Here is a 22,950-nt window from a genome sequence, read left to right on the forward strand (position 1 = left end):
GTGCAGCCCTGAAGCCCCAGTTCTGAACAGAGTTATCCACATGATATTTGAGAGAGGAGGGTGGGGGAGAAGTAGCTTCCCACAGGGCTTGCCTTTCTCTTTAATATCCCCCCCCCGCCCGCCTTTAGAAATTTAACATGCAGAACATAGCTCATCAACTCATCATAATATGTTTATTACTACTACTACTACTACTACTACTATTACCCCGGTCGGCATGTATGGCTGTATAGTACTTGCATGTGTGTGAAAGGGTGTGTCATGTATTTCAGCTCTGGGTCACAAAGAACAGTTAGTTTTACAAATATGTGTGTGTTTGTTTGTGTGTGTGTGTGTGTGTGTGTGTGTGTGTGTGTGTGAGAGAGAGAGAGAGAGAGAGAGAGAGAGAGAGAGAGAGAGAGAGAGAGAGAGAGAGAGAGAGAGAGAGAGAGAAATTCCAGAGGGGGTATCTGGTTAGACTGTAATAGATTGTAATGGATTACTCTGAAGTCATTTCAGCACGAGGTGGAAAAGAAAATCACCCCAACACCCTCTTTCCCCTTGCTCCTGGCCTGCCAGCTGCCAACCTGTCCCGTATTTTACCAAAACAAAGATGGCAGCCCTATTCTCCCACCAACACCAACCCCGATCTCTCCCCCCCCCCACACACACACCTCTCTTCTCCCCCAACCTTATACTATCAATAACATTAGCCTATACTAGTGTCTCACTTTGAATATAACAGATCTCTATAAAGGACTCTATGAACTGAAACCAGAGACATAGGACCGTATGTACTTCTGTAACCCAAGAAAATATTTAATAAAAACAGGGGGGCGGGCAGGAATCCTTGGACTATAGGTCCCATCATCCCTATTGGCCGGGGATGATGGGAGCTGGAGTCCCAATGTTTGCTACCATTCAGCAGGAGCCCATATCGTTTTCTTGCTATGCTCTCAAGCAAGGATACATATCACTAAAGGCATTGCTTGTGGATGATGGGAATTGTAATTTAAAATGTAAACTACTCAAGGCTGAAGTCATTTTTTAAATTAAAAACATGCCCCTTTGTAAAGGTTACTCAGTGAAGTTTGATAAAAAGTTACAACTGCAGTTATTGAAAAAATTCAAGACAAAATGAAACAGAATAACTAAAATATAATGCAAAAGTTAACACCTTTATTAGGACTAATCGGTTTAGGCTGTTACCCTAACCTACTTCCAGTGCGCACCGTTTTACACTTGAGACTATTTAAACTCATGAATTTTATTCTATTGCTGTATTTATTGGGCTTTACAAATTAAGTGAGCGTGTCAGATGCAACCTATAGTGGGGTGACTCTGGATAGTGTAATAGGGCTTCAGGGGCAATATATATTAGCTATATAAAAGTGAACAAGAAACAAAGGAAGCAGTTAGATAAATATTGGAAGGTGCACTGGGGACTTTTTAAAGCAGCTGCTGGCTCCTAGTGTGTATGTCTATTGGAAAGGACCGAATCCAACAGGTGACTCTTCCTCTGGAAAGGCAGGATGATACCGGTATTTGGTGGGAATCCGCCCCAGCCCTCCGAGGCGCGGGTCCCGCTTCCCTACTCGACGCCCCCGTCGAGGCGAGCGGGAGAAGCGGGAAGCCGGAGGGCGTCGGCGGCGCTGCTGCGAAGGGCGCCTCCTCCTGTCTGGGGCCGGAGCCAGGCGGCGGGCAGGAGGCGGGACCGGCTTCCGGAGAGGGGAAGCCCGCACTATTTGTACTTGGTCGGCCGCCGCTCCGGCTCAGTCGCTCGCTCGCCTCCTCCCGCTGGAGAAGAAGAAGATGCTGCGCTCGGAGACGACCCTGGTCTTGGCCGCGGCGGCGCTGCTCGCGCTGTTCTGGCCCGCTGGAGGGGACCCGGTCCCGCCGAAGGCAATCTGGCAGCAGCAGCTGCTGCACCTGCACCCGTTTCGGGGGTCGCTGCCCCCGAACACCGCGCTGGTCCGGCGGACCGCGCAGACGGCCCTCGACTTCTTCAACTACCTGCAGAGCTCGCCCAGCTCTCTGCGGAGTCTGACGTACGTCAAGGAGGCGTCCGTCAAGGTAAGTGGGAAGCGCACTCTGCACATGGGCAGAGGCGCGGCGCTTTGGAACGCCGCCGTGGGCATCGTTCAAGGGGGCGTGGCTTAAGTAGCGTGGGGGGGGTAAGGACGTAACCATCTGTACCGGGAGTGGGGTCCATGGGTGTGGGCAGGGAGGGGCAGCACCCCCCCCCCTAAATCAAGTAAATCAATACAAAATACTTAACTGAGGTTCTGACCCCCCCCCCAAAAAAAAAATCCTGGCCAAATCCATGAGAGGGGCTTTTTCCAAAATCCACTGCACAGTGTCTGGAACAGAGCCTTCTGCGGTACTTTGCAGATGGAGTGGACTCTAGTCTACAAAAGCAACTTATGACTCCTTAATAATGTTTTAAGTCCTTCAGGCATCACAAGACAGCTTTTGCTGCAAAGCAGACTGAAATGGTTACCCCTACGAAAATCCTCTGTTAATGTTGCCCCCCCCCCCAGCAGAGCCATTGTGCCTTTTGATGTGGCAGAAATGCAGTGGGCAGTTTGTGTGTGTTTGTTGAGCTCCATCCTGGGGAAAGCTCCACCTGTAAAATTTCTGTCTGACTCGCTAGAAAAAAAGTTGGCAACTCTGCTTGCTCTATGTACAGTACTATGGGATTTGCATTTGGGGGGGAAGGGGTCGCTGCAAAGTTAACCATTTCGGTGAGCCCACTGGGTCCTGCCCATGCACACCTGCAATTGATTTGCAGTAAAATACTGCTTGGTGTAAGGTAGCAGGAAGACCCTCAAGCTAGCAAGAGTGGAGCTGGAAAGTTCAAAGAAGTCTCGCCATCACAGTTGGGCTCCAGAGCAACTTGTTTGCTCTGCCTGCTGGGAGTGTGGCCAACATGTGTGATGCTCTGGCATAATGCAGGCTGTAGTGATGGTTGTCAACTGTATTCACATTAATGGCTTCTAATGCAGCTAGGTTGTTCATTTTTCTCAATTTGGGTTAGAATCCTAGAATGTCAGAGATCTAATCCAACCGTCTACAATGCAGGAATCTTCTGCTCAACATGGGGCTTGAACCCATGATGCTGAGATTGAGTCTCACTCTCTACTGAGTGAGCCATCCCAACTGGCCTAGGGGAAAACTCATCAAAACACAATACTTCATAAGAAACAAGAGGATAGATGCCCAGGGAGATATGGATTGTGGTTAATGCTGTGTGTACACGCTGCTTCTGAAACCAGCTGCGGGAGTACACTGGTTGTGGAGTATATGGGAGTGTGTGCAATGCCTTGAATGGCTTTAAAAGGGATGTGGGATAAGCTTATTAATGGTTGAAAATGGACACCGGGTGCTGCAGGACACAGCTGGGGAGAGTAATGTTGCACTCATGGCCTGCTTGCAAGCTTCCCATAGAAGGGACTGTGAAGGCAGGATGATGGATTAAATAGAACTTTGGTCTGAGCTAGCAGGACTCTTAAGTTCTTGTGATAGGATGGGAACAGCTTGGGTTGAAACTGCACATTTCCAGAGAACTGATGACTCCTAGTGTCCAGCTGTTGTTTTCATTGGGGAATCAGGGCAGCTGGTATTTTGAATCATGACTTCACCAGAATTTTGTACGTCCCACCCCCCACCCCCCAGCTCTGTGGAGTCATTGGCAAAGCTGCTGGATTGAAAGTTTTAGCATTGTTCCTGAAGAATGTCTCCAAGAGGGCACTTGTGAACTATTTAGAAAGACAAGGGGGCAGGGTCCTAAAATTTCTGTTCCACACAGCTGGTGCAAATGGGATGCTTTATCCTGATGTTGCCTTGGCAGTGAAATATTTAAATGTCTGTGTTTGATTTGAAGGAGCTACACTTTTATTTAGCAGACCTTAGTGGAAGCAGCTTCCTTAGCACTGTTACTATGTCAAACGTTGAATACTTGGCAAGAATATTGCTTAATTCAAATACTATAGCATGAGTTTTCTATGTTGGAAACCTCGGTAACCTCCTTTTTTCATTAAGCCATATTTTGCAAACACAATACTTGAAGTTGGAACTCCGTAATCATTTTTCATTAGGGTGGCGGAGCCATAACATTTGAGGTTCGTATACCATACTGGAAGATGGAGATCACATATTATTCAGAATTTGCACCCTGCTTTTTTCTTCTAAAGAAGGCCTAAAGCAGCTAAGCAAAAGAACAACAACAAAAACCCTCAGGACCTTAAAATAGCAACTAATATAATGCCAAAGTAAAAATCTAAGCAGAAAAAATACAACTCTAATAATCTAAGCAATCAGTACAATATATTTACAAGTGCAGGCAAAATAGCTCAGTCAGAGCCCGAGACACAATCTCAGGGTTGTGGGCTCAAGCTGCACGTTGGGTGAAAAGTTCCCTGCATTGCAGGAGGTTGATTCTAAGAAAAGGTATACCTAGGCTAACAGACAATGAACAAACTGATGTTATCCTACGGTACTCCCAAATAATCCATGACTACCACCTACACTCCCCAAAACATCAACCCCCCCAGTCTAATCTGAAATAAAAGAAAAAAGAGAGTCTCCAGAGGAAGATACTGCCCTAGCACCATGAGTCATACCTTGGCTTTTGCAGATAAGAGATGAAAAAAGGAAGTGACTCTCATCCTGTCCTGTCTTAGTTTGACAAAACCCCAGAACCCTCAGAGCACAACCACACTCATCAAAAAAGAGGTAAGAGGCTGAACTAGGGCTGGTGCTTGCAGCTTCCCCCAAGGGACAATTGGATGTGTGAACCTCAGCAGAAGTGCCCCCTCCCCGTCAAATGCAGAAGTGGTTACAAGCAGCCAGATGGAACTACTTTACTGGGTTGAGTGCCTTCAGCAGCAAAAAAAATCTGGTACCAGGGCAGGGTCTATCGAAAGAAGGTTCCCCCACCCCACAGTGCCCAGCTGTTCTGACTTATGACACTGGGCTGCTGCTGTGCTCCCTTTAAACCATGATGAGTGGTTCTTGAGGGGGAGTTTTGCAGGTGAATTGCATCCATCACAAATTCCAGAAGAGCCACATATTGGGGCCTGTTATTAAGTCTGCTCACATACTGTTTAATCCAGTGTTAAGTTACCAGTCTGTTCTGTCCTAAAGAATAAATTAACTTGCAGAATGAATCTTGTAGTAACTTGTAGTATGAATCTGCCCTTAGTTAATTTGGGACACATTGGACCAGGTATTCCCTCTGCCATTTGTCACACATTTTGTGATGCTGTTGATTGTTCTAACACAGGCATCCCCAAACTTCGGCCCTCCAGATGTTTTGGACTACAGTTCCCATCTTCCCCAACAACTGGTCCTGTTAGCTAGGGATCATGGGAGTTGTAGGCCAAAATATCTGGAGGGCCACAGTTTGGGGATGCCTGTTCTAACATCTCCCAGTTATAATGGCATTAAAATGGTGTTGTTATGACTTTGGATCTTATACAAACGGCAGGGTTTAGCACAAAACCACAATTCAAAGTTGGCTAATAGCCTTTTCCAAGCAAAACTGGATCAGTTTAATGTGATTGATTCCTTCTTGCACTGCCTTGTACATTTGTGATTGAATAGTCCTGAGTGCGTCAGGCCAGAGGCCTGTTTAGACCAGCATCTTTCCCCCTTAGTATCCAGTCAAATGGATATAGGAAGCCCACAAGGCAGTGATAGCCTAATCATATTTTAAAGTCCCTTGTGACATCTTGTGGCAGTGAATTTCATTAAATTAATTAATTAATTCCTTTGTAAAATTCTCTCCTTTCGTATGTCTTGAATTTCCTTCCCATTGGATGTCTCTGAGTTTTCTAGTATAATGAGAGGCATATGAATTTGACAACATACATTTTCCAGCCATGCCCACACAATGAGATACAGCTGTTTCAGAATGTTAAGAGTACTTTATTTATTTTTGCCACAAAGAGAGAGTAGCCACTTTGCCAAAGTTTCCTAAATGAACTTTCAATTTAGGATCCTGTGTGCCAATATCCAAGTGGTTTGAGTTTCCAGGGGTTTCAGGTTTGAGGCACAGCAGAGACTGTGGTGTCTTTATGATATATGGCAGGCACCCCCAAACTGCGGCCCTCCAGATGTTTTGGCCTACAACTCCCATGATCACTAGCTAACAGGACCAGTAGTCAGGGATGATGGGAATTGTAGTCCAAAACATCTGGAGGGCCGAAGTTTAAAGTTATTTACACACACACACACACACACACACACACACACACACACAACCTGAACCTATGATGGAGGGGTTCACAGTATTAACACCACCAAAAGGGTCTTATTTCTTCCATAGCCACAGCCTCTGATTCAAACAGAAACCAAACGTTGCTCTCGAACTCTGCTCTGACTCTCTAGCTTGCTGCTTTCCTTCTAGGTCACATCACTTCCAAACACTCTTTCTAAATAACCATTAGCTGGGAGGGTGGTCCTACCCATCTGCCGTCTCACACAGAGACCCTTTCCTTTGCTAAGGGAATGGCCCATCTCCCAGGCTATTGCCACAGGAAACTAGCCTGGCTTATATTTTAACACTTGCTGGATTCAGGAGTTAGAAGGATCTTTGCGTACAGTCTACATCCTCCCGCACCCACTCAAAACCATACAAAGGCTCAGTTGTCAGTTGCAAAGAGAATGGGAATTCGTGATGAAAGCCATTCACACATTTTCAAAAAAAATTATGTTATCCAAACAGGCAATGTTTGCTAATGAATAAAATGGTAAAGCCAGGGGTATGTTGCGCTATCCAAGCATGCTAATGAAAAACCAGGCTTGTTGTTGGGATCTCTGGCACAGCCAAGTGCTGATGAGGCTGTATACAGCAGAGGATAAACATGTTCAGCCTCACTTGTGAAAATCTCAAAGAGCCCCCTGCAAACTTAGTCCAAGTGAGTTAAGACCAAAGCTCTCCTAAGATCTGCTGCTGGCTCTAATCTCCACTTGAATAATAAATCTTGTATTCCATTCTATCCCTTTGAAAATCTTAAGAAATATTCTTAAGCAGGCAGCAAAAAGCCTGGGGCAATGTTTTTTCTCTCCCCCCCCCTCTGTTGTATTTCAGAGGTGTTCGCTGGGTAGAAAAAGACAAGAGTAAGCATTCTCTGCAATGTTTTACAAAACAAAACCAGCTGTCTGGCTAGGATTGAAGGAGGGTGTTTGTTAACATTTCCAGCTTTTGGACTTCATCAAAAGTGTGTTTCTTTGGATGAAGTTTGATCTGAAGCTATTCTTCTATGGAAAGACCTACTGCTTTGGGAGCAGGGTAGGTGGTGGTGGCAGCGGCGGCGGGGAAGACGCAGCACAATTTCATGTGCTCAAAGAACCTATTCAGAACACTCTACCTCTTTGATTCCAGCTTGGCATACATACTTGCCAGTTCCAGGGACTCCATAGATACTTGCTTGGCATGGTAGATGCCAACTTGTGGCTTGTTAAATGCAAGGTGGTTCTTTTAATGAGATTCGGAAGCAATACAAACACAAGGGAATGAGAAGATTTACGGTAAGATCGTATTCCAAACAGCAAGCGTTAAATACATTACCAAGCAAGCACTTCGATCTGCCACTGGGAAGCCTTCAAGAAGTGGTGAAGGGACCCCTAGGTAGCCTTCGTTTGCACGACCCTCTGGGCCATCAGTTCATGCACGAGCTTCTCAGAACTATGCCCCAAACCCATCCGATTTATAGATAGCTAACTTGTTAGCCTACGTGCCTTGCCTGAATAGCTAATGCAGATTATTATTTCACTAGCCCTCTCTTCCAATACCGCACATTCCTCCAAACAATGTCTACCATCAAAGAAGGTACCCTGCATTATCACTTCTTTCCAACAAATTAAAGACTGTTCTCAGCCATCAAAGAACAGAACAAGAGATGGAGGGGAGGTAAACAGAGGCGGGAAGAGATGACCATGCTAGATCACCATCTCCTCGAAATTACAATACTCTTCCGCAAAAGATTGTCCATACACCTTGCCAACCTATGCCCACCTACCATATCCTTTTTACACACATAGACCTTGCTGGGGTTAGAATTTGGCAGTTTCTAGCCTGTAACCTGTTCACTCTTTACACTTCTGCGTCAGGAAGTTTATGCCACAATATATCTGTTAAGTCCTCAACGTGCCACAAGGCTTTTGGCTACTTTTTTATTTTTTAAAAAATGCAACAGACCAAGCTACCTAACCCCTCTGATAGAAATCGGATTTGATTCAGACAACGTCTGAAGAGGGTGAAAGGTTGTTTTCTGCTGCTCCAGAGAAGCGGACACGGAGTAATGGATTCAAGCTACAAGAAAGAAGATTCCACCTAAACATTAGGAAGAGCTTCCTGACAGTAAGAGCTGTTCGGCAGTGGAACTTGCTGCCAAGGAGTGTGGTGGAGTCTCCTTCTTTGGAGGTCTTTAAGCGGAGGCTTGACAGCCACCTGTCAGGAATGCTTTGGTTGTGTTTCCTGCTTGGCAGGGGGTTGGACTGGATGGCCCTTGTGGTCTCTTCCAACTCTATGTTTCTATGTTCCTGCAGCTCACATACCCTTCTACAATGTGATCCCTCTGGGTTGCAACGTTAAACCTGCAAGCTCTTGTCGGCACCGTTTTCTGGATGTTGCTGCAGGAGTATTGCGAGCATGGATGTCATTGTGGCCATGGTAAATCAGTTTATCCCCCCACCACCATTTTTTAAAACCTTGCCTTCCCCTAAATACCTCTGTTTTCTCCCCCTCCTCATTTTACCTACATTACGCTCACCTGACACGTTGCACTAACATTACTTAGCCTCATAACTCAAGAGTGTGACTTGTTCCACATCACATAAAGAGGTTTGTCACTGAGCTTGAACCCAAGTCTCAGATCCAATACACTATCAACTATACCATTCTGATCTAAGCAATGCCCTAGTTTTGTGCCCACAATCTTATTGTATACAACTCTTAAAGGTAAAGGTAAAGGGACCCCTGACCATTAGGTCCAGTCGTGACCGACTCTGGGGTTGCGCGCTCATCTCGCATTATTGGCCGAGGGAGCCGGCGTATAGCTTCCAGGTCATGTGGCCAGCATGACAAAGCCGCTTCTGGCAAACCAGAGCAGCACACGGAAACGCCGTTTACCTTCCCGCTGTAGCGGTTCCTATTTATCTACTTGCATTTTGACGTGCTTTCGAACTGCTAGGTTGGCAGGAGCTGGTACCAAGCAACGGGAGCTCACCCCGTCACAGGGATTCGAACCGCCGACCTTCTGATCAGCAAGCCCTAGGCTCAGTGGTTTAACCACAGCGCCACCTGGGTCCCAGATACAACTCTTAACCCAACAGCAAACAAAGGAAGTGGCAACTGGCTGAGTGGAGGCTTTGCCTATGGGTTGTATGGGAAAAAACACTGCGAATCTCATCTCGGTAGACTCCATTACTGATCTCTTTCTCTCGCGCTGGAACAATCTTGAAAACGATTCCCTTTTGGATGTTTTGAGTTTCCCTCCCAGTAAAAACCTTGATATAGCTTTTAAATATAAAAGGAGACAATTCATTATTGGGATTCCTTCACTTCCCAGATATCCAGCTTGCTTTGCAGTGGTTAAAATTGTGATTGTTTCTCTCCAGCTGCCCAATCTCCTCTTGGACAGAGCTCCCATTCCTTGAGTGCTCCGATGCAGAGCATAGCACAGTGATATTAGAAGTTGGGCTTGCCAAACTTCCCCTTAGTAAGCAGCTATTTAAAAGATAGGAATCTGATCCAGGACAGAATTTGGCTGTCTTTTAACTCCCCCCCCCCCTCGCATCTCCCTGTTTTTAATTTGACTTCTACCAATCCCTGTTATACACCTAGGGCATTATTCAACACAACTTCGCTGATTTCAGTTGACTGAGGCTGCAATCCTATAACACATTAGGCAGTAAGTCCCATTAAGTCAACGGTGGGCCTTCTTGACTAACACAACTAAGAACTCGGCCTTAGGCACTCCTATTAAGAAGAAAGCCCTACTGGCTTTCCCCAAAGGGAATTCCTCCCATGCAATGTATCTAGGGCAGGGGTCCCCAAATTAAGGCCCGGGGGGCAGATGCGGCCCAATCGCCTTCTCAATCCAGCCGGCCCGCGGACGGTCCAGGAATCAGCATGTTTTTACATGAGTAGAATGTGTCCTTTTATTTAAAATGCATCTCTGGGTTATTTGTGGGGCCTGCCTGGTGTTTTTACATGAGTAGAATGTGTGCTTTTATTTAAAATGAATCTCTGGGTTATTTGTGGGGCATAGGAATTTGTTCATATTTTTTTTCAAAATATAGTCCGGCCCTCCACAAGGTCTGAGGGACAGTGGACCGGCCCCCTGCTGAAAAAGTTTCCTGACCCCTGATCTAGGGTTACCATATTATAAGAAGGTACTGAAGAGAGGGGCATTTTCTTGGGACTGCCCTGCCACTTTCACACACACACACCCCAAAAAAAACCCACACACAAAATGTCCCTTAAAGCAAGTTACCAAATGTCAACCTCAATCCTGCTCTTACAAGCTAATTTCCTGGAACTTGCTTTAGGGTGATTATTTTTTAATGTTAAAAGTGGCAGTACCTTATAAAGGCTGGCTTGTAAAAGTTGTGCTTAGCTTCCATCGTTTATTACGAAGCAGCAAATAGCTCCTATTAAATCCACTGATTTCAGTGGGTCTGCTTTGAGTATGACAAAATTTGAAAGCAGCCCTGTGGTCCTAAAGTTGGCGGGTTTCACTTCCCACCCATTACCAAAGCAGCTGTTATTTATGGCAGTTTAACGAGACCATAGAGAGAGTCGCACGTTTCCTTTGTCGGGTCTAGTTTGACCCAAAGGCGACCTGCTTGTTGATGTAAAATGTCAGACGTAGAGATTGTGACTCAGGATCATCACTGAGGGATGAACAATACATTATCACTCAGAGGATAATGTGCTGTTAGTAACGGACTGACAAAAAGTAGTAGTTTTTAAAACAGCATACATCTCTTGAAACTGGCAAACACCTGTGTATAATACATAAACTAGTCTGTCTTCCTATATGTCTTGATATTCTAAATTTTGAAAGGAGGCTGGACTTTGGCGGATAATATTGTTTATAGAACATTCCTCTTCAACCAGGCCTTTTGACTGATTAATATTCTACAACCTCTTAAGTGTCTTTGAGGTGGTGGCACGTTTATTGTTTTGTTGCTTTTGTTTTAACTATTTAGTTGTGTTTTACCTTGTATTTTATCACATGAACCGCCCTGAGAAACATCACCCTTATAAAAAATGCTGTGTATAACCACAAGGCGTTCACTTTAAAAAGCAATCGTACTTTTTTACTTGCACTGATCCTCGGCTCTATAAAGGATTTTGTTAGAACGAATTTTTATCTCTCTGATCAGCCTATCACTAAATTTGATCAAGACTGCTGACTATGTTTTGCCACAGCAGGTTTAAACATCCTGTTCTAACTAATACAAAGAAAGTTAAGTTTTGGGCTTACTTCTGGTAGTTTAGGCAGAGACGTGACTGTGACTATCAGAAAGGGACCCTGAACCTCTGAATTTGCCACTATACCACTGCATGCACCGACAAACTATGGTTGGTTGGAAATGGAAATGAAGGCTTCCGATTGCCTTCTCCTAGCGATGCTGGAGGAGGAGTACACAAGCCAGAGACTCACATGATGCTAACATTGGGCTCTCAAATTTCAGCAGCGCCCTGTGCAACACTAAAATCCCCCCATTGCTGCCTCTTGTACTCTGTCCTAGAGCTCTGTATTTAACCATACTTAGCATTATATCTGAACCACCAGGGTAGGGTTGCCATGTTTCAAACAGTGAAAATCCTGACAGCTTTTTTTTTGGGGGGGGAGGTGGTTTTTGCCAGGACACTGCTGCCAAATGTAGTGTTCAGGATATATCCAAGACATTCTGGACGTATGGCAACCCTACACCAGGGTCTTGGCTTATAAAAAGCTATATAATGATTGTTCAGGTTACTTTGTTGGGCCCTAACAGAACTCCATGTTACTATCATTTTTACAGAAGGGGGAGTCTAAGCAATGTGATGCTACTAGGGCTAGAAATGCTACTAAACAAATCCATGAATAAGTGGCATTTATTAAAAACCTGAACAGTATTCAGTGGCCAGATGTAATGCCTGAAGATAGATATCTCTTGAAGCAGTATTTCTTCTTCTTTTCCGTATTGAAAGATTAATCTTGCAGAGGTAAAATGATTCCTCAGTGCATTTCTTTGCTAGCGAGGAGCCTATAAAACAAGCAGTGCATTGTCAAGGTCTAAACACTCTAGCAAGCCGTTTTGGAATTCCCTCACCCTTCCTTATCTGTCTAGCTTGCATCCTTTCGGGATATGCAGAAATCGTGCTTGAAAAATGTACCTGCTGTTTTGGACGAGAGTTTAGTGACCAGGCCAGTGTCGTTCACCGGACTGTTCCCAAATGACTAGGTATTTTTTAAATAACAGAAGATGCGTGGAAATTAAGCCCTGTACAGACACATGGCAAGGCGCATCATGAAGCTGGATGACTACAGCTGCCAATTATTTGGATAGCTCCCGCTCTGCCCTTGTGCCTGTAACTGCAGCCAATTCTCCCTGATGTTCACTTAGAAACTTTGTGGTCTAATCACAGCTCATGTGAAGGGGTTTGTGTGTGCAGACAAAATGGTTGTGAATACCTTGAAGTAATAAGACAAGATATAATCATATGAATGCAGCCTCTCTTGGGCAAGCAGAAACCAAAAAAAGACCCTTTAAAAGTTTTACCGGGGGTTGGAAAGGAAGTTTTCTTTTTGGATTATGCAAACAAGTTCTTACAACGTATAAATTAAGGAGAAGTTCACTACATATTTATCATTCTTTTTTAAAAACAAAAACAAACCCCACAACATTTGTTCAGAAGGTTTGATTTAAATCACTGCACAAAAGGGCTCATTTAAACAGTTTCTTTCAATCAAGTTTCCAACTTTGAACCTGCAGCAGGACACCATTTGAATGCTAAGTATTATTATAATTTGATGCTTTTAGAGGGGGTTTAAAGCTTCTAGATTCATTGTTGTTCTTTAAAAAAAATGCTGTGAAGTGCAACTGTTACTTCTTTCTCTTCCAGTTTATCCCAGGAGTTGAACGCAAGTACTCCCTGCGGTTTGCTACAAAAGATGCTAAGTCTGGGGTAAGTTTGCACAATAAAATGGAACTTTGTATCACATGTGGTACTTTCAAGACATGTTTTTGCTTAGTCTTCCTTTGATAATCACTGGCCCAAGTCACTTCTCTTATCCACTGCGGAAGCAACAAACCTGCCATGGCTTCTTGGTGCTTGACCTATTTGCAAACAAGGGTCTGCACAACCCTTGGCTAGAATGGATTCCTTTTTCACTTCTAGACACCTGCTGGAAATTGTTCTGTATAAGCAGGCCTATCTAGATGTATGACTTGGTTGCAGCTGTTTTTAAATATGTTTAACATGTTTCGTCAAGTTTATTTGTTTGGATGTTTTTGTTTTAATTTTGGTTGCATTTCTATCACAGAGGTTTGTTTTGGGGGAAGGACAGGATATAAATGTTAATTCAGATGCAGGACCTGCCCCCTGCATCCCCCATAGCTGTCAAGTTCTCCCCTTTTTTAAAGGGAAATTTCCTTTTGCTGAATAGGCTTCCTCGTGAGAAAAGGGAAAACTTGACAGCTATGGCATCCCCTCTGCCCTGCCTCATGCAGGTGTATGCTGTTCCTAAGCTAAGGGAACACGTTGTCTATCACTATTGCTTTTGTCATGGTGCTGGCATTGAAAGTCCAAACATTTTTATATTGTTTGATGCATTTTATGTTTTCTACCTTTATTGTATATTACTTTTGCATTGATAGGTATTAAGTTCACCACTTTTTTGTGGGGGTGGGCTAAAAAGTGGCATATAAATTAATCATGCCAGTGCTGGTGCTTGTTCTAGATGCAGCCCTCCAGATGTTTTGGCCTACAACTCCCATGATCCCTAGCTAACAGGACCAGTGGTCGGGGAAGATGGTAATTGTAGTCCAAAACATCTGGAGGGCCAAAGTTTGGGGGTGCCTGTTCTAGAGGAATTCGTTTGCTGCCCTGTGGTGCTGGAAGATATGTGCAGTAGGGTGTGTTGAATTTTCCATCTTTAAAAATCCTGATTTGAGGGGTGTTAAAAAGTTGTGGTATGATGAGGTAATTTGAAATATATTTTGGTTCCTTGTAAATATTGAGGTCTTGCTTGGTAAATCTCTATGTGAAAAGTTCCTACTTTTTAACATTTTTTAAATTTTCCTGTCATTTATAAACATATAGGTTATTCCCCAATTTTGATGAAAACAGATGTTGATAAGTGCCTAAAATTGATTACAAGATACAGTGGTACCTTGCAAGATGAAATTAATTTGTTCTGCAAGTTGCTTCGTATAGCAAAAAACTCATCTTGCAAAACACGGTTTAAAATTTTCCCGGTTTACCCGGTCTACCCATTTAGTTAATGCATTCCTATTTGTCTTGCGAAGCGCGGTCATAGGAAACTTTGTCTTGCGAGTCGCCTCGCGCAACGCAAAACGCTTTCATCTTGAGAGTTTTTCGTTGCATGAGGCATTCGTCTTGTGGGGTACCACTGTATTGTAGTTCTCTTATATATGTATTGTAGTTATCTGTACTATTAATATTAATATTAATATTATACAACAGTATGTGATATCTTTTTTGCTTTCTACCACCAGTCCACCCACTGAGGTCGTTGGGGTTTCAAAGCCGAAATGCTCTGACAAGTAGATTTCTCATCTATCCGAGATAGACAGAATGGGGTGGCATGAGGACATCTAACCAGCCCTAGCAATTGTCTTCTGTGTTGCATTGGAGACTGGGGGCTGAGGTCTTGCTTGAATATGTTACAGAGCATCTCTGGTACCAGAACAATTGTGTGGTCATCAAAGGAGCTGGGATCCTCACCCACCAACATCATTTTATTATACTATACTATACTATACTATACTATACTATACTATACTATACTATACCATACCATACCATACCATACCATACCATACCATACCATACTATACTAATATATATATATATATATATATATATATATATATATATATATATATATATATATATATATTCAGCAGAGAATTGTGTCCTTTTGTTGCTCACTCCCGCCCTTTGCAAACAGAATTTTATTGCCATGAAGGAGAAAAGCATGTTTTCTTTGAAGAATAGCTATGATGATAAACATGATAAGGAAGTCTATGCAGAGGACTGGATAAACTACTTGGAGGTGTTAAAAATACACTGTAAAGTAGAGCTACCAAAGTTCAGTCGAGTGACGGTCTTTCCTTATTGGATAAATTGGGGGTGCAAAAACATTCTGATAGTGTAGGATTAAGGCTGTTGGGCAGGCACCCAATCTTAAGATAAGGATTGCCACATTTTAAGAAAGACAAGATTTTAGTTCCTTCAATAGTAGCATGGATAATAAGCATTATGGTAACCCTTCTATCACAGTGATGGAAGGATGGAAATATTATATATTCTCCTGCTCCAGAACCATTAAATGAACAGAAGTCTTGACCTGCATGGAATATGGTTTCTCTAAGTCTGACACCATCTTTGTGAGGATCAAGAGCAGGCCTTTAGATTCTACAGGAATCAAATTTTAACAGTGTACACTTCTTTTGAAGAGCATGGTCCAGGGGGCTTCTGCCAGTGGCTCTCCTACTCAGATGTGGGCCCTCAGCAGATACATGATCATGTGACACCAGCCCTTGAAGTTGTTAATTTATTATTCTTTTTTTACTATAATAGGATGTTATAAGATAAAGCAGGCATCCCCAAACTTCGGCCCTCCAGATGTTTTGGACTACAATCCCCATCATCCCTGATCATTGGTCCTGTTAGCTAGAGATCATGGGAGTTGTAGGCAAAACATCTGGAGGACCGCAGTTTGGGGATGCCTAAGATAAAGTAATGATATGTTGTTACAGCTGGAAACAACATTTCTTTATATTTTCGCTTGTATAAAATGATTTAAAACTTTAACTTCGCTTCAAAATGCGAGTTTTCGGGGTTTTTTTTTTTTTTAGTGTATTTCAAACAGATCTCAATTTACCAAGCTAAACATCAACCAATCATAAAAATAATTGCAGATTTGGATTCCTCATGTGCAATAACATATTTTTAGAACCCCTCATTGAGCAAATTAAAAAAAAAACGTCCTTAAATGACACACCCTAATGTGCAGGTCTTCCAATTAGTCATAGCTCAACAACACCTTCCTAGTCCAGTCATACCTCATGTTATGGACGCTTCAGGTTATGCGTTTTCGGGTTGCGGACCACAAGGAACCCAGAAGTACCAGAACGCGTTACTTCCGGGTTTCGACGCTTGCACATGCGCAGATGCACTAAATCACGCTTCACGTATGGGCAGAAGTGCCAAATCGTGCCTGCGCAGATGCGGCACTTCACGTTGTGAATGCTGCGGGTTGTGGACGTGCCTCCGTCACGGATTACATCCGCAACTCGAGCTTCCACTGTGGTACATAGCACACACTCCCTTGGTGGTTCAACTGATTCCCCATCCCCACCGCCAATACTGCCTGGTGCTTCTTCTCAACAACACACCTCCTGCATCTTCCTCCCACATTCTGCAAAGAGGCAAGATTCCATCTCTTGCCCCAGATTTTTTTGCAGGGGGGGGGGGAGGCATCATGTGCCTGCAATTCAGCAAGGGCAACTTCTCTGGTCTTTTCCGTCCAAGGGCCCACCCTTATTCCACACATGCAGTTTGGGATAAAATTGTAAGGTTGCAAGGGACCTCAAGGGTCATATCTAGTGCCATGCAGGAATCACAGATAAATAACCCCTGACAGATGGCCAGCCAACCTCTGCTTAAAAACCTCCAAGGAAGGAGAGTCCAGAACCTCCCAGCTTTTGCCACCAGGAGGTTCTTCCTAATTAAGTCCAGATCTCCTTTCTTGTAATTTGAATCCATTGGTTCAGGTCTGGAGCAGCAGAAAACAAGCTTGCTTTATCATCCATGTAATAGATAGTTGAAGATTGCTCTCAGTCTTCTCTTTGCCAGGCTAAACATTCCCAATTCCCTCAACTGTTCCTCATAAGGCTTGGTCCTCCTCCTCCTCCTCCTCCTCTGCACATGGTCCAGCTTAACAATATCCTTCTTAATACACTGCTCTTTTTAACCATATATTTGTATGGTAGGTGTGCTGCTGTTGTGACCCTTTTGAAGATCAGCAGTCCACACTGGTCATGTTTCTCAAGGATTGCAAGCTTAAATTAGATATTTACCAAGTGATTGTTTCACATGTGCTTTTGAGGGAGAAGGAGAGAAGTCCTTGGACTAGGGGTCCAGGTTGACATTCTGGCATGTGGAAGATGGGTTAATATGTCCCCCACTTACTGTTTTCTGACCCAGCACACATACCCAACCTTCTTTTTACCTCCAGAAATTATTTGCTTGTGCAGCACTTATTCTCAGAATGTGTTTCTTGGGCTCACTAGTGGGTTCTCTGGACTGGGCATGTGGTAATGTAAAAGGCCTTTCAATTGGAAGTAAATAGCAACAATTTTGTTTTGTTTTGCTTTCCCCTAAGCAAATTCTAGGTTCATGCCTTGCAACTGTTTGGTACCAGGGAGAAAAGCCTAAACCGAAGGTTGATATTAAGTGCCCACACAGCAAAGGCCTAGAGGGCCCAGGCGATCTTCCGCAGACTATTCTAGAGGACTTCACCTTGTTCCGCAGCATCAGAGGTATATCTCTTTCAAATGATATCTCTGGTACCTCTCCTTCCAGTTAGCAAAATTAATCAATGTTGCATGAACCTGGACTGATAAGAGATGCCAGGGAAACTAGTGGTGAATGCCGTGATCCTGCACTTGTTACAACTGCCTGTGGTTTGCAAGTCCAGTAACGCAAGGGCTTTCTTATTTAGAAATCGGTAATCCCCTTTCTTTTTCTGACTGTGGGAGAAGGCAGAAGGGTAGCCAAGTTGCTGAGGCATAATCCTTTTGAGTTCCCAATGAATAAGGAACTCAGTCCCTCCATGTGATTTGCACACAAATCATGCTTTTCCTTCCTTGCAACCCAGCGCAGTGCTTGGCCAAAGCAAGATGTTAAGAGCAGTCGCAGCAGGTCCTTCACCTCTGGCATTCCCTCAGGTTGACGGCTCGCATGACAGACATGCATATTGGCAAGATGATTGAGTCCGTGAAGCAGTCTGTCTCTTTCCTTTCTAAGTAGCACATATATGTTCATTTGTATAAAAGTTCATCCTTCACCTCTCCCACACCCCAAGCTTTTTTAAAGGAGGGGGAAACTGTTGCAGATCAGTTCCTGACATTTGGGAAAAGGCATGGTGGGGGAGAAATGTGTTAGCAGAATTCAAGAACTCTGGAAGCTGCTCAGCATTGTCTATATTGACTAGCAGCAGCTTCCTAGGATTTTCAGACAAGGATCTGTCCCACCCCTACCTGGATATGCCAGGAATTGAACTGGGCATCTTCTGAATGCAAAGAAGATGCTCTGCCACTGAGCTATAGTTGTCACTGAAGTCGAAGTGAGGCAAAAACTCGCATAATCTGTTTTTTCCAAAGTTCACCGGAGATACAGGTGAAACTCGGAAAATTAGAATATCGTCGAAAAGTGCATTTATTTCAGTAATGCAACTTAAAAGGTGAAACCAATATATGAGATAGATGCATGAAATGCAAAGCAAGATGTGTCAAGCCTTTATTTGTCGAAATTGTAATTATTTGTCGTTAGGCGGGTCAATTATAAATGGAATGTAATTAATGAAATGTAATAGCGATGTTTATTTTTGTATTATTGTAGCTATTTGTTTTATTGCTGTGGAATTTCCAAAAGAAAGCATTTGTAAAAATTAAAAGAAAAATAAAAAATAGCAAGTTGCATTACTGAAATAAATGCACTTTTCGATGGTATTCTAATTTTCCGAGTTTCACCTGTAAATGGATTTTTGTGTTCCAAGAAGTGGAAGCACGATCAGGTCAGCTCTGCCATTCTTAACATTGGCAACTATTCTCACCCTAGTTCTTAAAATTCCCATTTGGGGGGGGGGGGGGAGCTTGCAACATATGCAACTAGGCCTTGAGCATCCATCACAGGTCTCCAGGAGAGCCTCAGTCTGCTTGTCATAAAAGAATCTCATTATCATGTTTCCTTAAAACACACACACACAAAAAAAACCCCACTATTTTTCTGTTGGCAGATGGCAACAAGCCCTCTGAGGATCTTCTCCAGAATTTGGCCGCCATTGGAACCAGTTACATCTCATGGGAGAAATCATCTCAACACAGAAGTTACGTCGTGACACAAGTGAAGAACTTGAAGCCGTGGGTAGGTGAAATTCTACGCCTGGACAAGGGAAAAACGGGCCTTGTGCAGCAGATTTTGCAGGCCTTAGCAGCAGTGGAGGCAAAGCTCATTCTGCCCTTGGACAACCTTCCACCTGTCTACCTCCTTACTTACAGCCAGTCTAAGGGGTGCAGTGCCTGCCAGCCTCCTTTGTCTCAGTGTTGCCTTTGTGCAATAAAGGGTAAAGGTAAAGGGACCCCTGACCATTAGGTCCAGTCGTGACCGACTCTGGGGTTGCGCGTTCTTCTAGCATTATTGGCCGAGGGAGCCGGCATACAGCTTCCAGGTCATGTGAACCAGAGCAGCACACGGAAACGCCGTTTACCTTCCCGCCGGAGCGGTCCCTATTTATCTACTTGCACTTTGACATGCTTTCGAACTGCTAGGTTGGCAGGAGCTGGGACCGAGCAATGGGAGCTCACCCCGTTGCAGGGATTCGAACCGCCGACCTTCTGATCGGCAAGCCCTAGGCTCTGTGGTTTTACCCACAGCGCCACCTAGCAATGGTAAACAGTAGCTTCAAGCTAGTTGCAAAACCAGTGGAGGGGTGTGTGGGTGTCCCAAGGAAGCTTTGTTGTGTATACCAGAATTGCTGTGGTACTTCTTGACTGCACTTGGAATAAAAACAGGTACGGTAGTTTTTGCTGATGTAACATGAAACACAAAATTGCATAGAGCCACCCCCACCATCCCTGGATCAAATAAGTTTCTTTCATATTTCACTTAATGAAAATCACTGCATTTTTAAGTGGAATTTTTGATTGACCACCTGCTTTCTAACTTACCTGCCCAGGTAAGAAAATACACTAAATTCTTTGAAGTTGACTACACCGCTCAGCTGACAAGTAATTTCTCAGAGGTAAGAATACTACAATACATACGATTGCTTCTCACCCATGTAATAAGTGTGATTGTGCAGCAATAATCTGCTTTGAAAACTAGCATAGTAAGCGGCTAAGAAACTGAGCTGAAATTAGGACGCATCGGCCATGAATTCACTATGTGGCCTGTCAAGTTGTTCTCTCTCTCTCTCAGGCTTAGTAACCCACTGACTAACAGAATAAAATGCTTTGGAATCCTATGTGTTTATTCAGCAGTCCCCATAAATTCAATAGGGTTTGCTCCGTAGTAAGTGGGCTTATTTATCTACTTGGAAGCAAGTCTTATTTGTGTTCAATGGGACTGTGTCTATGATCATCTTAAGGTGCAACCCTGTACCCTTTCACTTGGGAATAATCTCCACTAAACTTAACAGGACTTATAAGTGGCAGGGTTGGTGGGGATGTGGGGCGGGGCCTTCTCAGTGGCTGCTCCCAGATTTTGGGACTTCTGCCTAAAAGAAGCTAGTCCTTCCACTGGCAGGTGAAGACTTTTGTTATGCCAACAGGCTTTGAGGAATTGGCTGTTTTTAACTAAAGCATTTGTGCCGTGAAATGTTATGGCCCATTATCTGTATGCTTGAATAGTTAGTTTTAATTCCATTACCATTTAATTGCTTTTTAATTATTGGGTTGTTGTTTTTTCTATTTTGTCTGTCTGTCGGGGAAAAGGTGGGATCTAAGTAAATAAATGAATATAAGACTTCAGAGTATTTAAGTGTAGAATTGGGCAATCAAGCACTCAACAGTGCTACATAAATACTGATTTTTGCACGCTTCTCTAGAACCTTTCCTGCCATGTGCGTGTTGCCTGGAGACCTGGCTTGCTGGCACGAGTGAAATATGACTGCTCTTCAGAGGACGACTCTTCAGAATCTGCAGATGGTTCTGGGGTGGAAGAGGGATCTGCTAATGGGGTCATACTTCAATATGATGAAAGTAATTTTTAAGTAGGAAAAACGACTGCATTATAAAGCTGTAAACATTTTTTTTGGGCAAAGATGTAGATGACCTTCCATTAATATTCCAAAACCACTGTTGTGATTCTTCTATATAAGTCTTTGCCGCATATTTCTAAGCTTTGCACTAGTCACTTCTGATCTACCATAAATATCCTCTTTTCTTTGTAATTTCTGAAAAGAAAAAAATATTTTTGCTAAAACTTTTGAAAACTTTTTTTAAAGGAAAAGAATATATGTAAAAACTACTGATTTGTCACCAAGTTTCTGGTAGGAGGTAACTTTGTATGAGACAAATTTAATATATAAACCAAGGGCTGAAGCTTCTTAAAACTGCCATTTTGAAGAAATATTTGATAAAATATTTTAAGTTTTGAAAACAAAACAGTTGATGCTAACTTTTAACATCTCCAATAAATTGAATACCAGTACATTTTGTATATGCGGTCTTATTTTACATGAGTTGGTCAATTTCAAAATTATTCTGTGTAGCAGGAAGAAGATACTGGATATGCAGGAAAAGTGAAAACTGATAAAATTATGATCTGCTTTTCATGGGACACTTTCTGAGATGCATGATAAATTTGCTCCTAAAGACTGACCTGCCTCCAGCAATGTTGTAATTATCTACTTCAGTTTTAGCTGGAGATATATATACCTTTCCAAATTCTTTTACCAAGACAAGCGTTTTAAAAAGAATTCATGTATCTCTGCAACAGGACAGCTGGCATTGTCTATCATGGGGCTCAAGATGGGAGGATAAATAAAACATGTGCTGTCAATGTAATTTGTAAAGTAAAGCTAATTACATTTTATTAAATTAAGACAGTGACTAATTAATGGAATTTCTATGTGAACATTTCAGCAAGAGTCTTTTAGTGACTTAATAAAGTCGAAGTATCGATCCAGGATGAAACTCGGCAGTCTGCTCTGAATATTAAAGAGTCATTAAATCAAAAGAGCTTAGCGACAGTAGAAGTTTGGTGGTGGGTCCTCACGATCAGCTCACATCCAGGGAATCAGCTCTTTGCCTTGCCTTTTTTCACAGGAAGTTGTCCTGTTGCTTCTAGGTATCTGTTAACTAATTCTTCCTGGGTACTGGATAAGCAGGGCTGGTATTTGACGTATTCCATTGTGTATTCGCCTTTCCCCTGCAGACAAGAGAACCTCCACATTACGGACAAACTAAACAAATTCTTAACTCTACGCATCAAGCAAAACATGGCATCGTTTTCATGTAACACATGAAACTAAACACCGTAAATGCGGAAGTGGCGTGGCAACCATCGGCTGCCTTCTCCAGCAGGCGCCTGAGCTTACAAACCAGTGCTGATCAGTACGTATTTACTTCCTGGTGATAAAAGGCAGCAAGGGCACTGTCAACTTCAGAGCATCTCAGTTTAAAACCAGGAAGATAAACGTGCAGGACAATGTTAACAGGGATAAGGACTGAACACATGGGGAGTTGCTAATTATAATGGATTAAGAAAGCCCCTGGACCGAAAATGTAACATATGATAGGAGTACCGTATATGCCGGCGTATAAGGCGACTGGGCGTATAAGACGACCCCCTAATTTTCAAGTTAAAATATAGAATTTGGGATATACTCTAGCCCTTTTTTGGCAGGGAGGGGAGGGGAGGCTGTCTTCTCCAGCACTCAAGTCTGCAGCTGGGGAAATGGTGGTTTGTTTGTTTGTTTGTTTAGTTATTGAGAG

At 43.3% G+C, this 22,950-nt stretch overlaps 2 protein-coding genes across 2 annotated transcripts in view; one reads left to right on the forward strand and one right to left on the reverse strand.

The window, feature by feature from the left end:
• The first annotated feature begins 1,679 nt into the window (after positions 1-1,679).
• Positions 1,680-21,664, forward strand: RARRES1 (retinoic acid receptor responder 1). The gene is made up of 6 exons (XM_035132546.2): positions 1,680-2,052; positions 13,106-13,168; positions 17,616-17,772; positions 19,251-19,378; positions 20,190-20,255; positions 21,060-21,664. Exons 1-6 carry the CDS (start codon positions 1,792-1,794, stop codon positions 21,222-21,224), a joined length of 840 nt encoding a protein of 279 aa, XP_034988437.1. The 5' UTR covers positions 1,680-1,791; the 3' UTR covers positions 21,225-21,664.
• GFM1 (G elongation factor mitochondrial 1) overlaps positions 21,279-22,950 on the reverse strand; it is a 39,768-nt gene continuing 38,096 nt past the window's right edge. Inside the window, 1 exon segment of the mRNA XM_035132545.2 lies at positions 21,279-22,384. Coding sequence (XP_034988436.2) covers positions 22,253-22,384 — 132 coding nt within the window. The 3' untranslated portion in view covers positions 21,279-22,252.

Source organism: Zootoca vivipara, chromosome 5 (assembly GCF_963506605.1).
Source record: "Zootoca vivipara chromosome 5, rZooViv1.1, whole genome shotgun sequence".
NCBI lineage: Eukaryota > Metazoa > Chordata > Lepidosauria > Squamata > Lacertidae > Zootoca > Zootoca vivipara.

Coding starts and splice junctions, on each gene's coding strand:
- RARRES1 (XM_035132546.2), top strand. CDS start 1,792: ATGCTGCGCTCGGAGACGACCCTGGTCTTGGCCGCGGCGGCGCTGCTC. Junction 2,053..13,105: donor TCAAGGAGGCGTCCGTCAAG/GTAAGTGGGAAG, acceptor TTTCTCTTCCAG/TTTATCCCAGGAGTTGAACG. Junction 13,169..17,615: donor CAAAAGATGCTAAGTCTGGG/GTAAGTTTGCAC, acceptor CTTTCCCCTAAG/CAAATTCTAGGTTCATGCCT.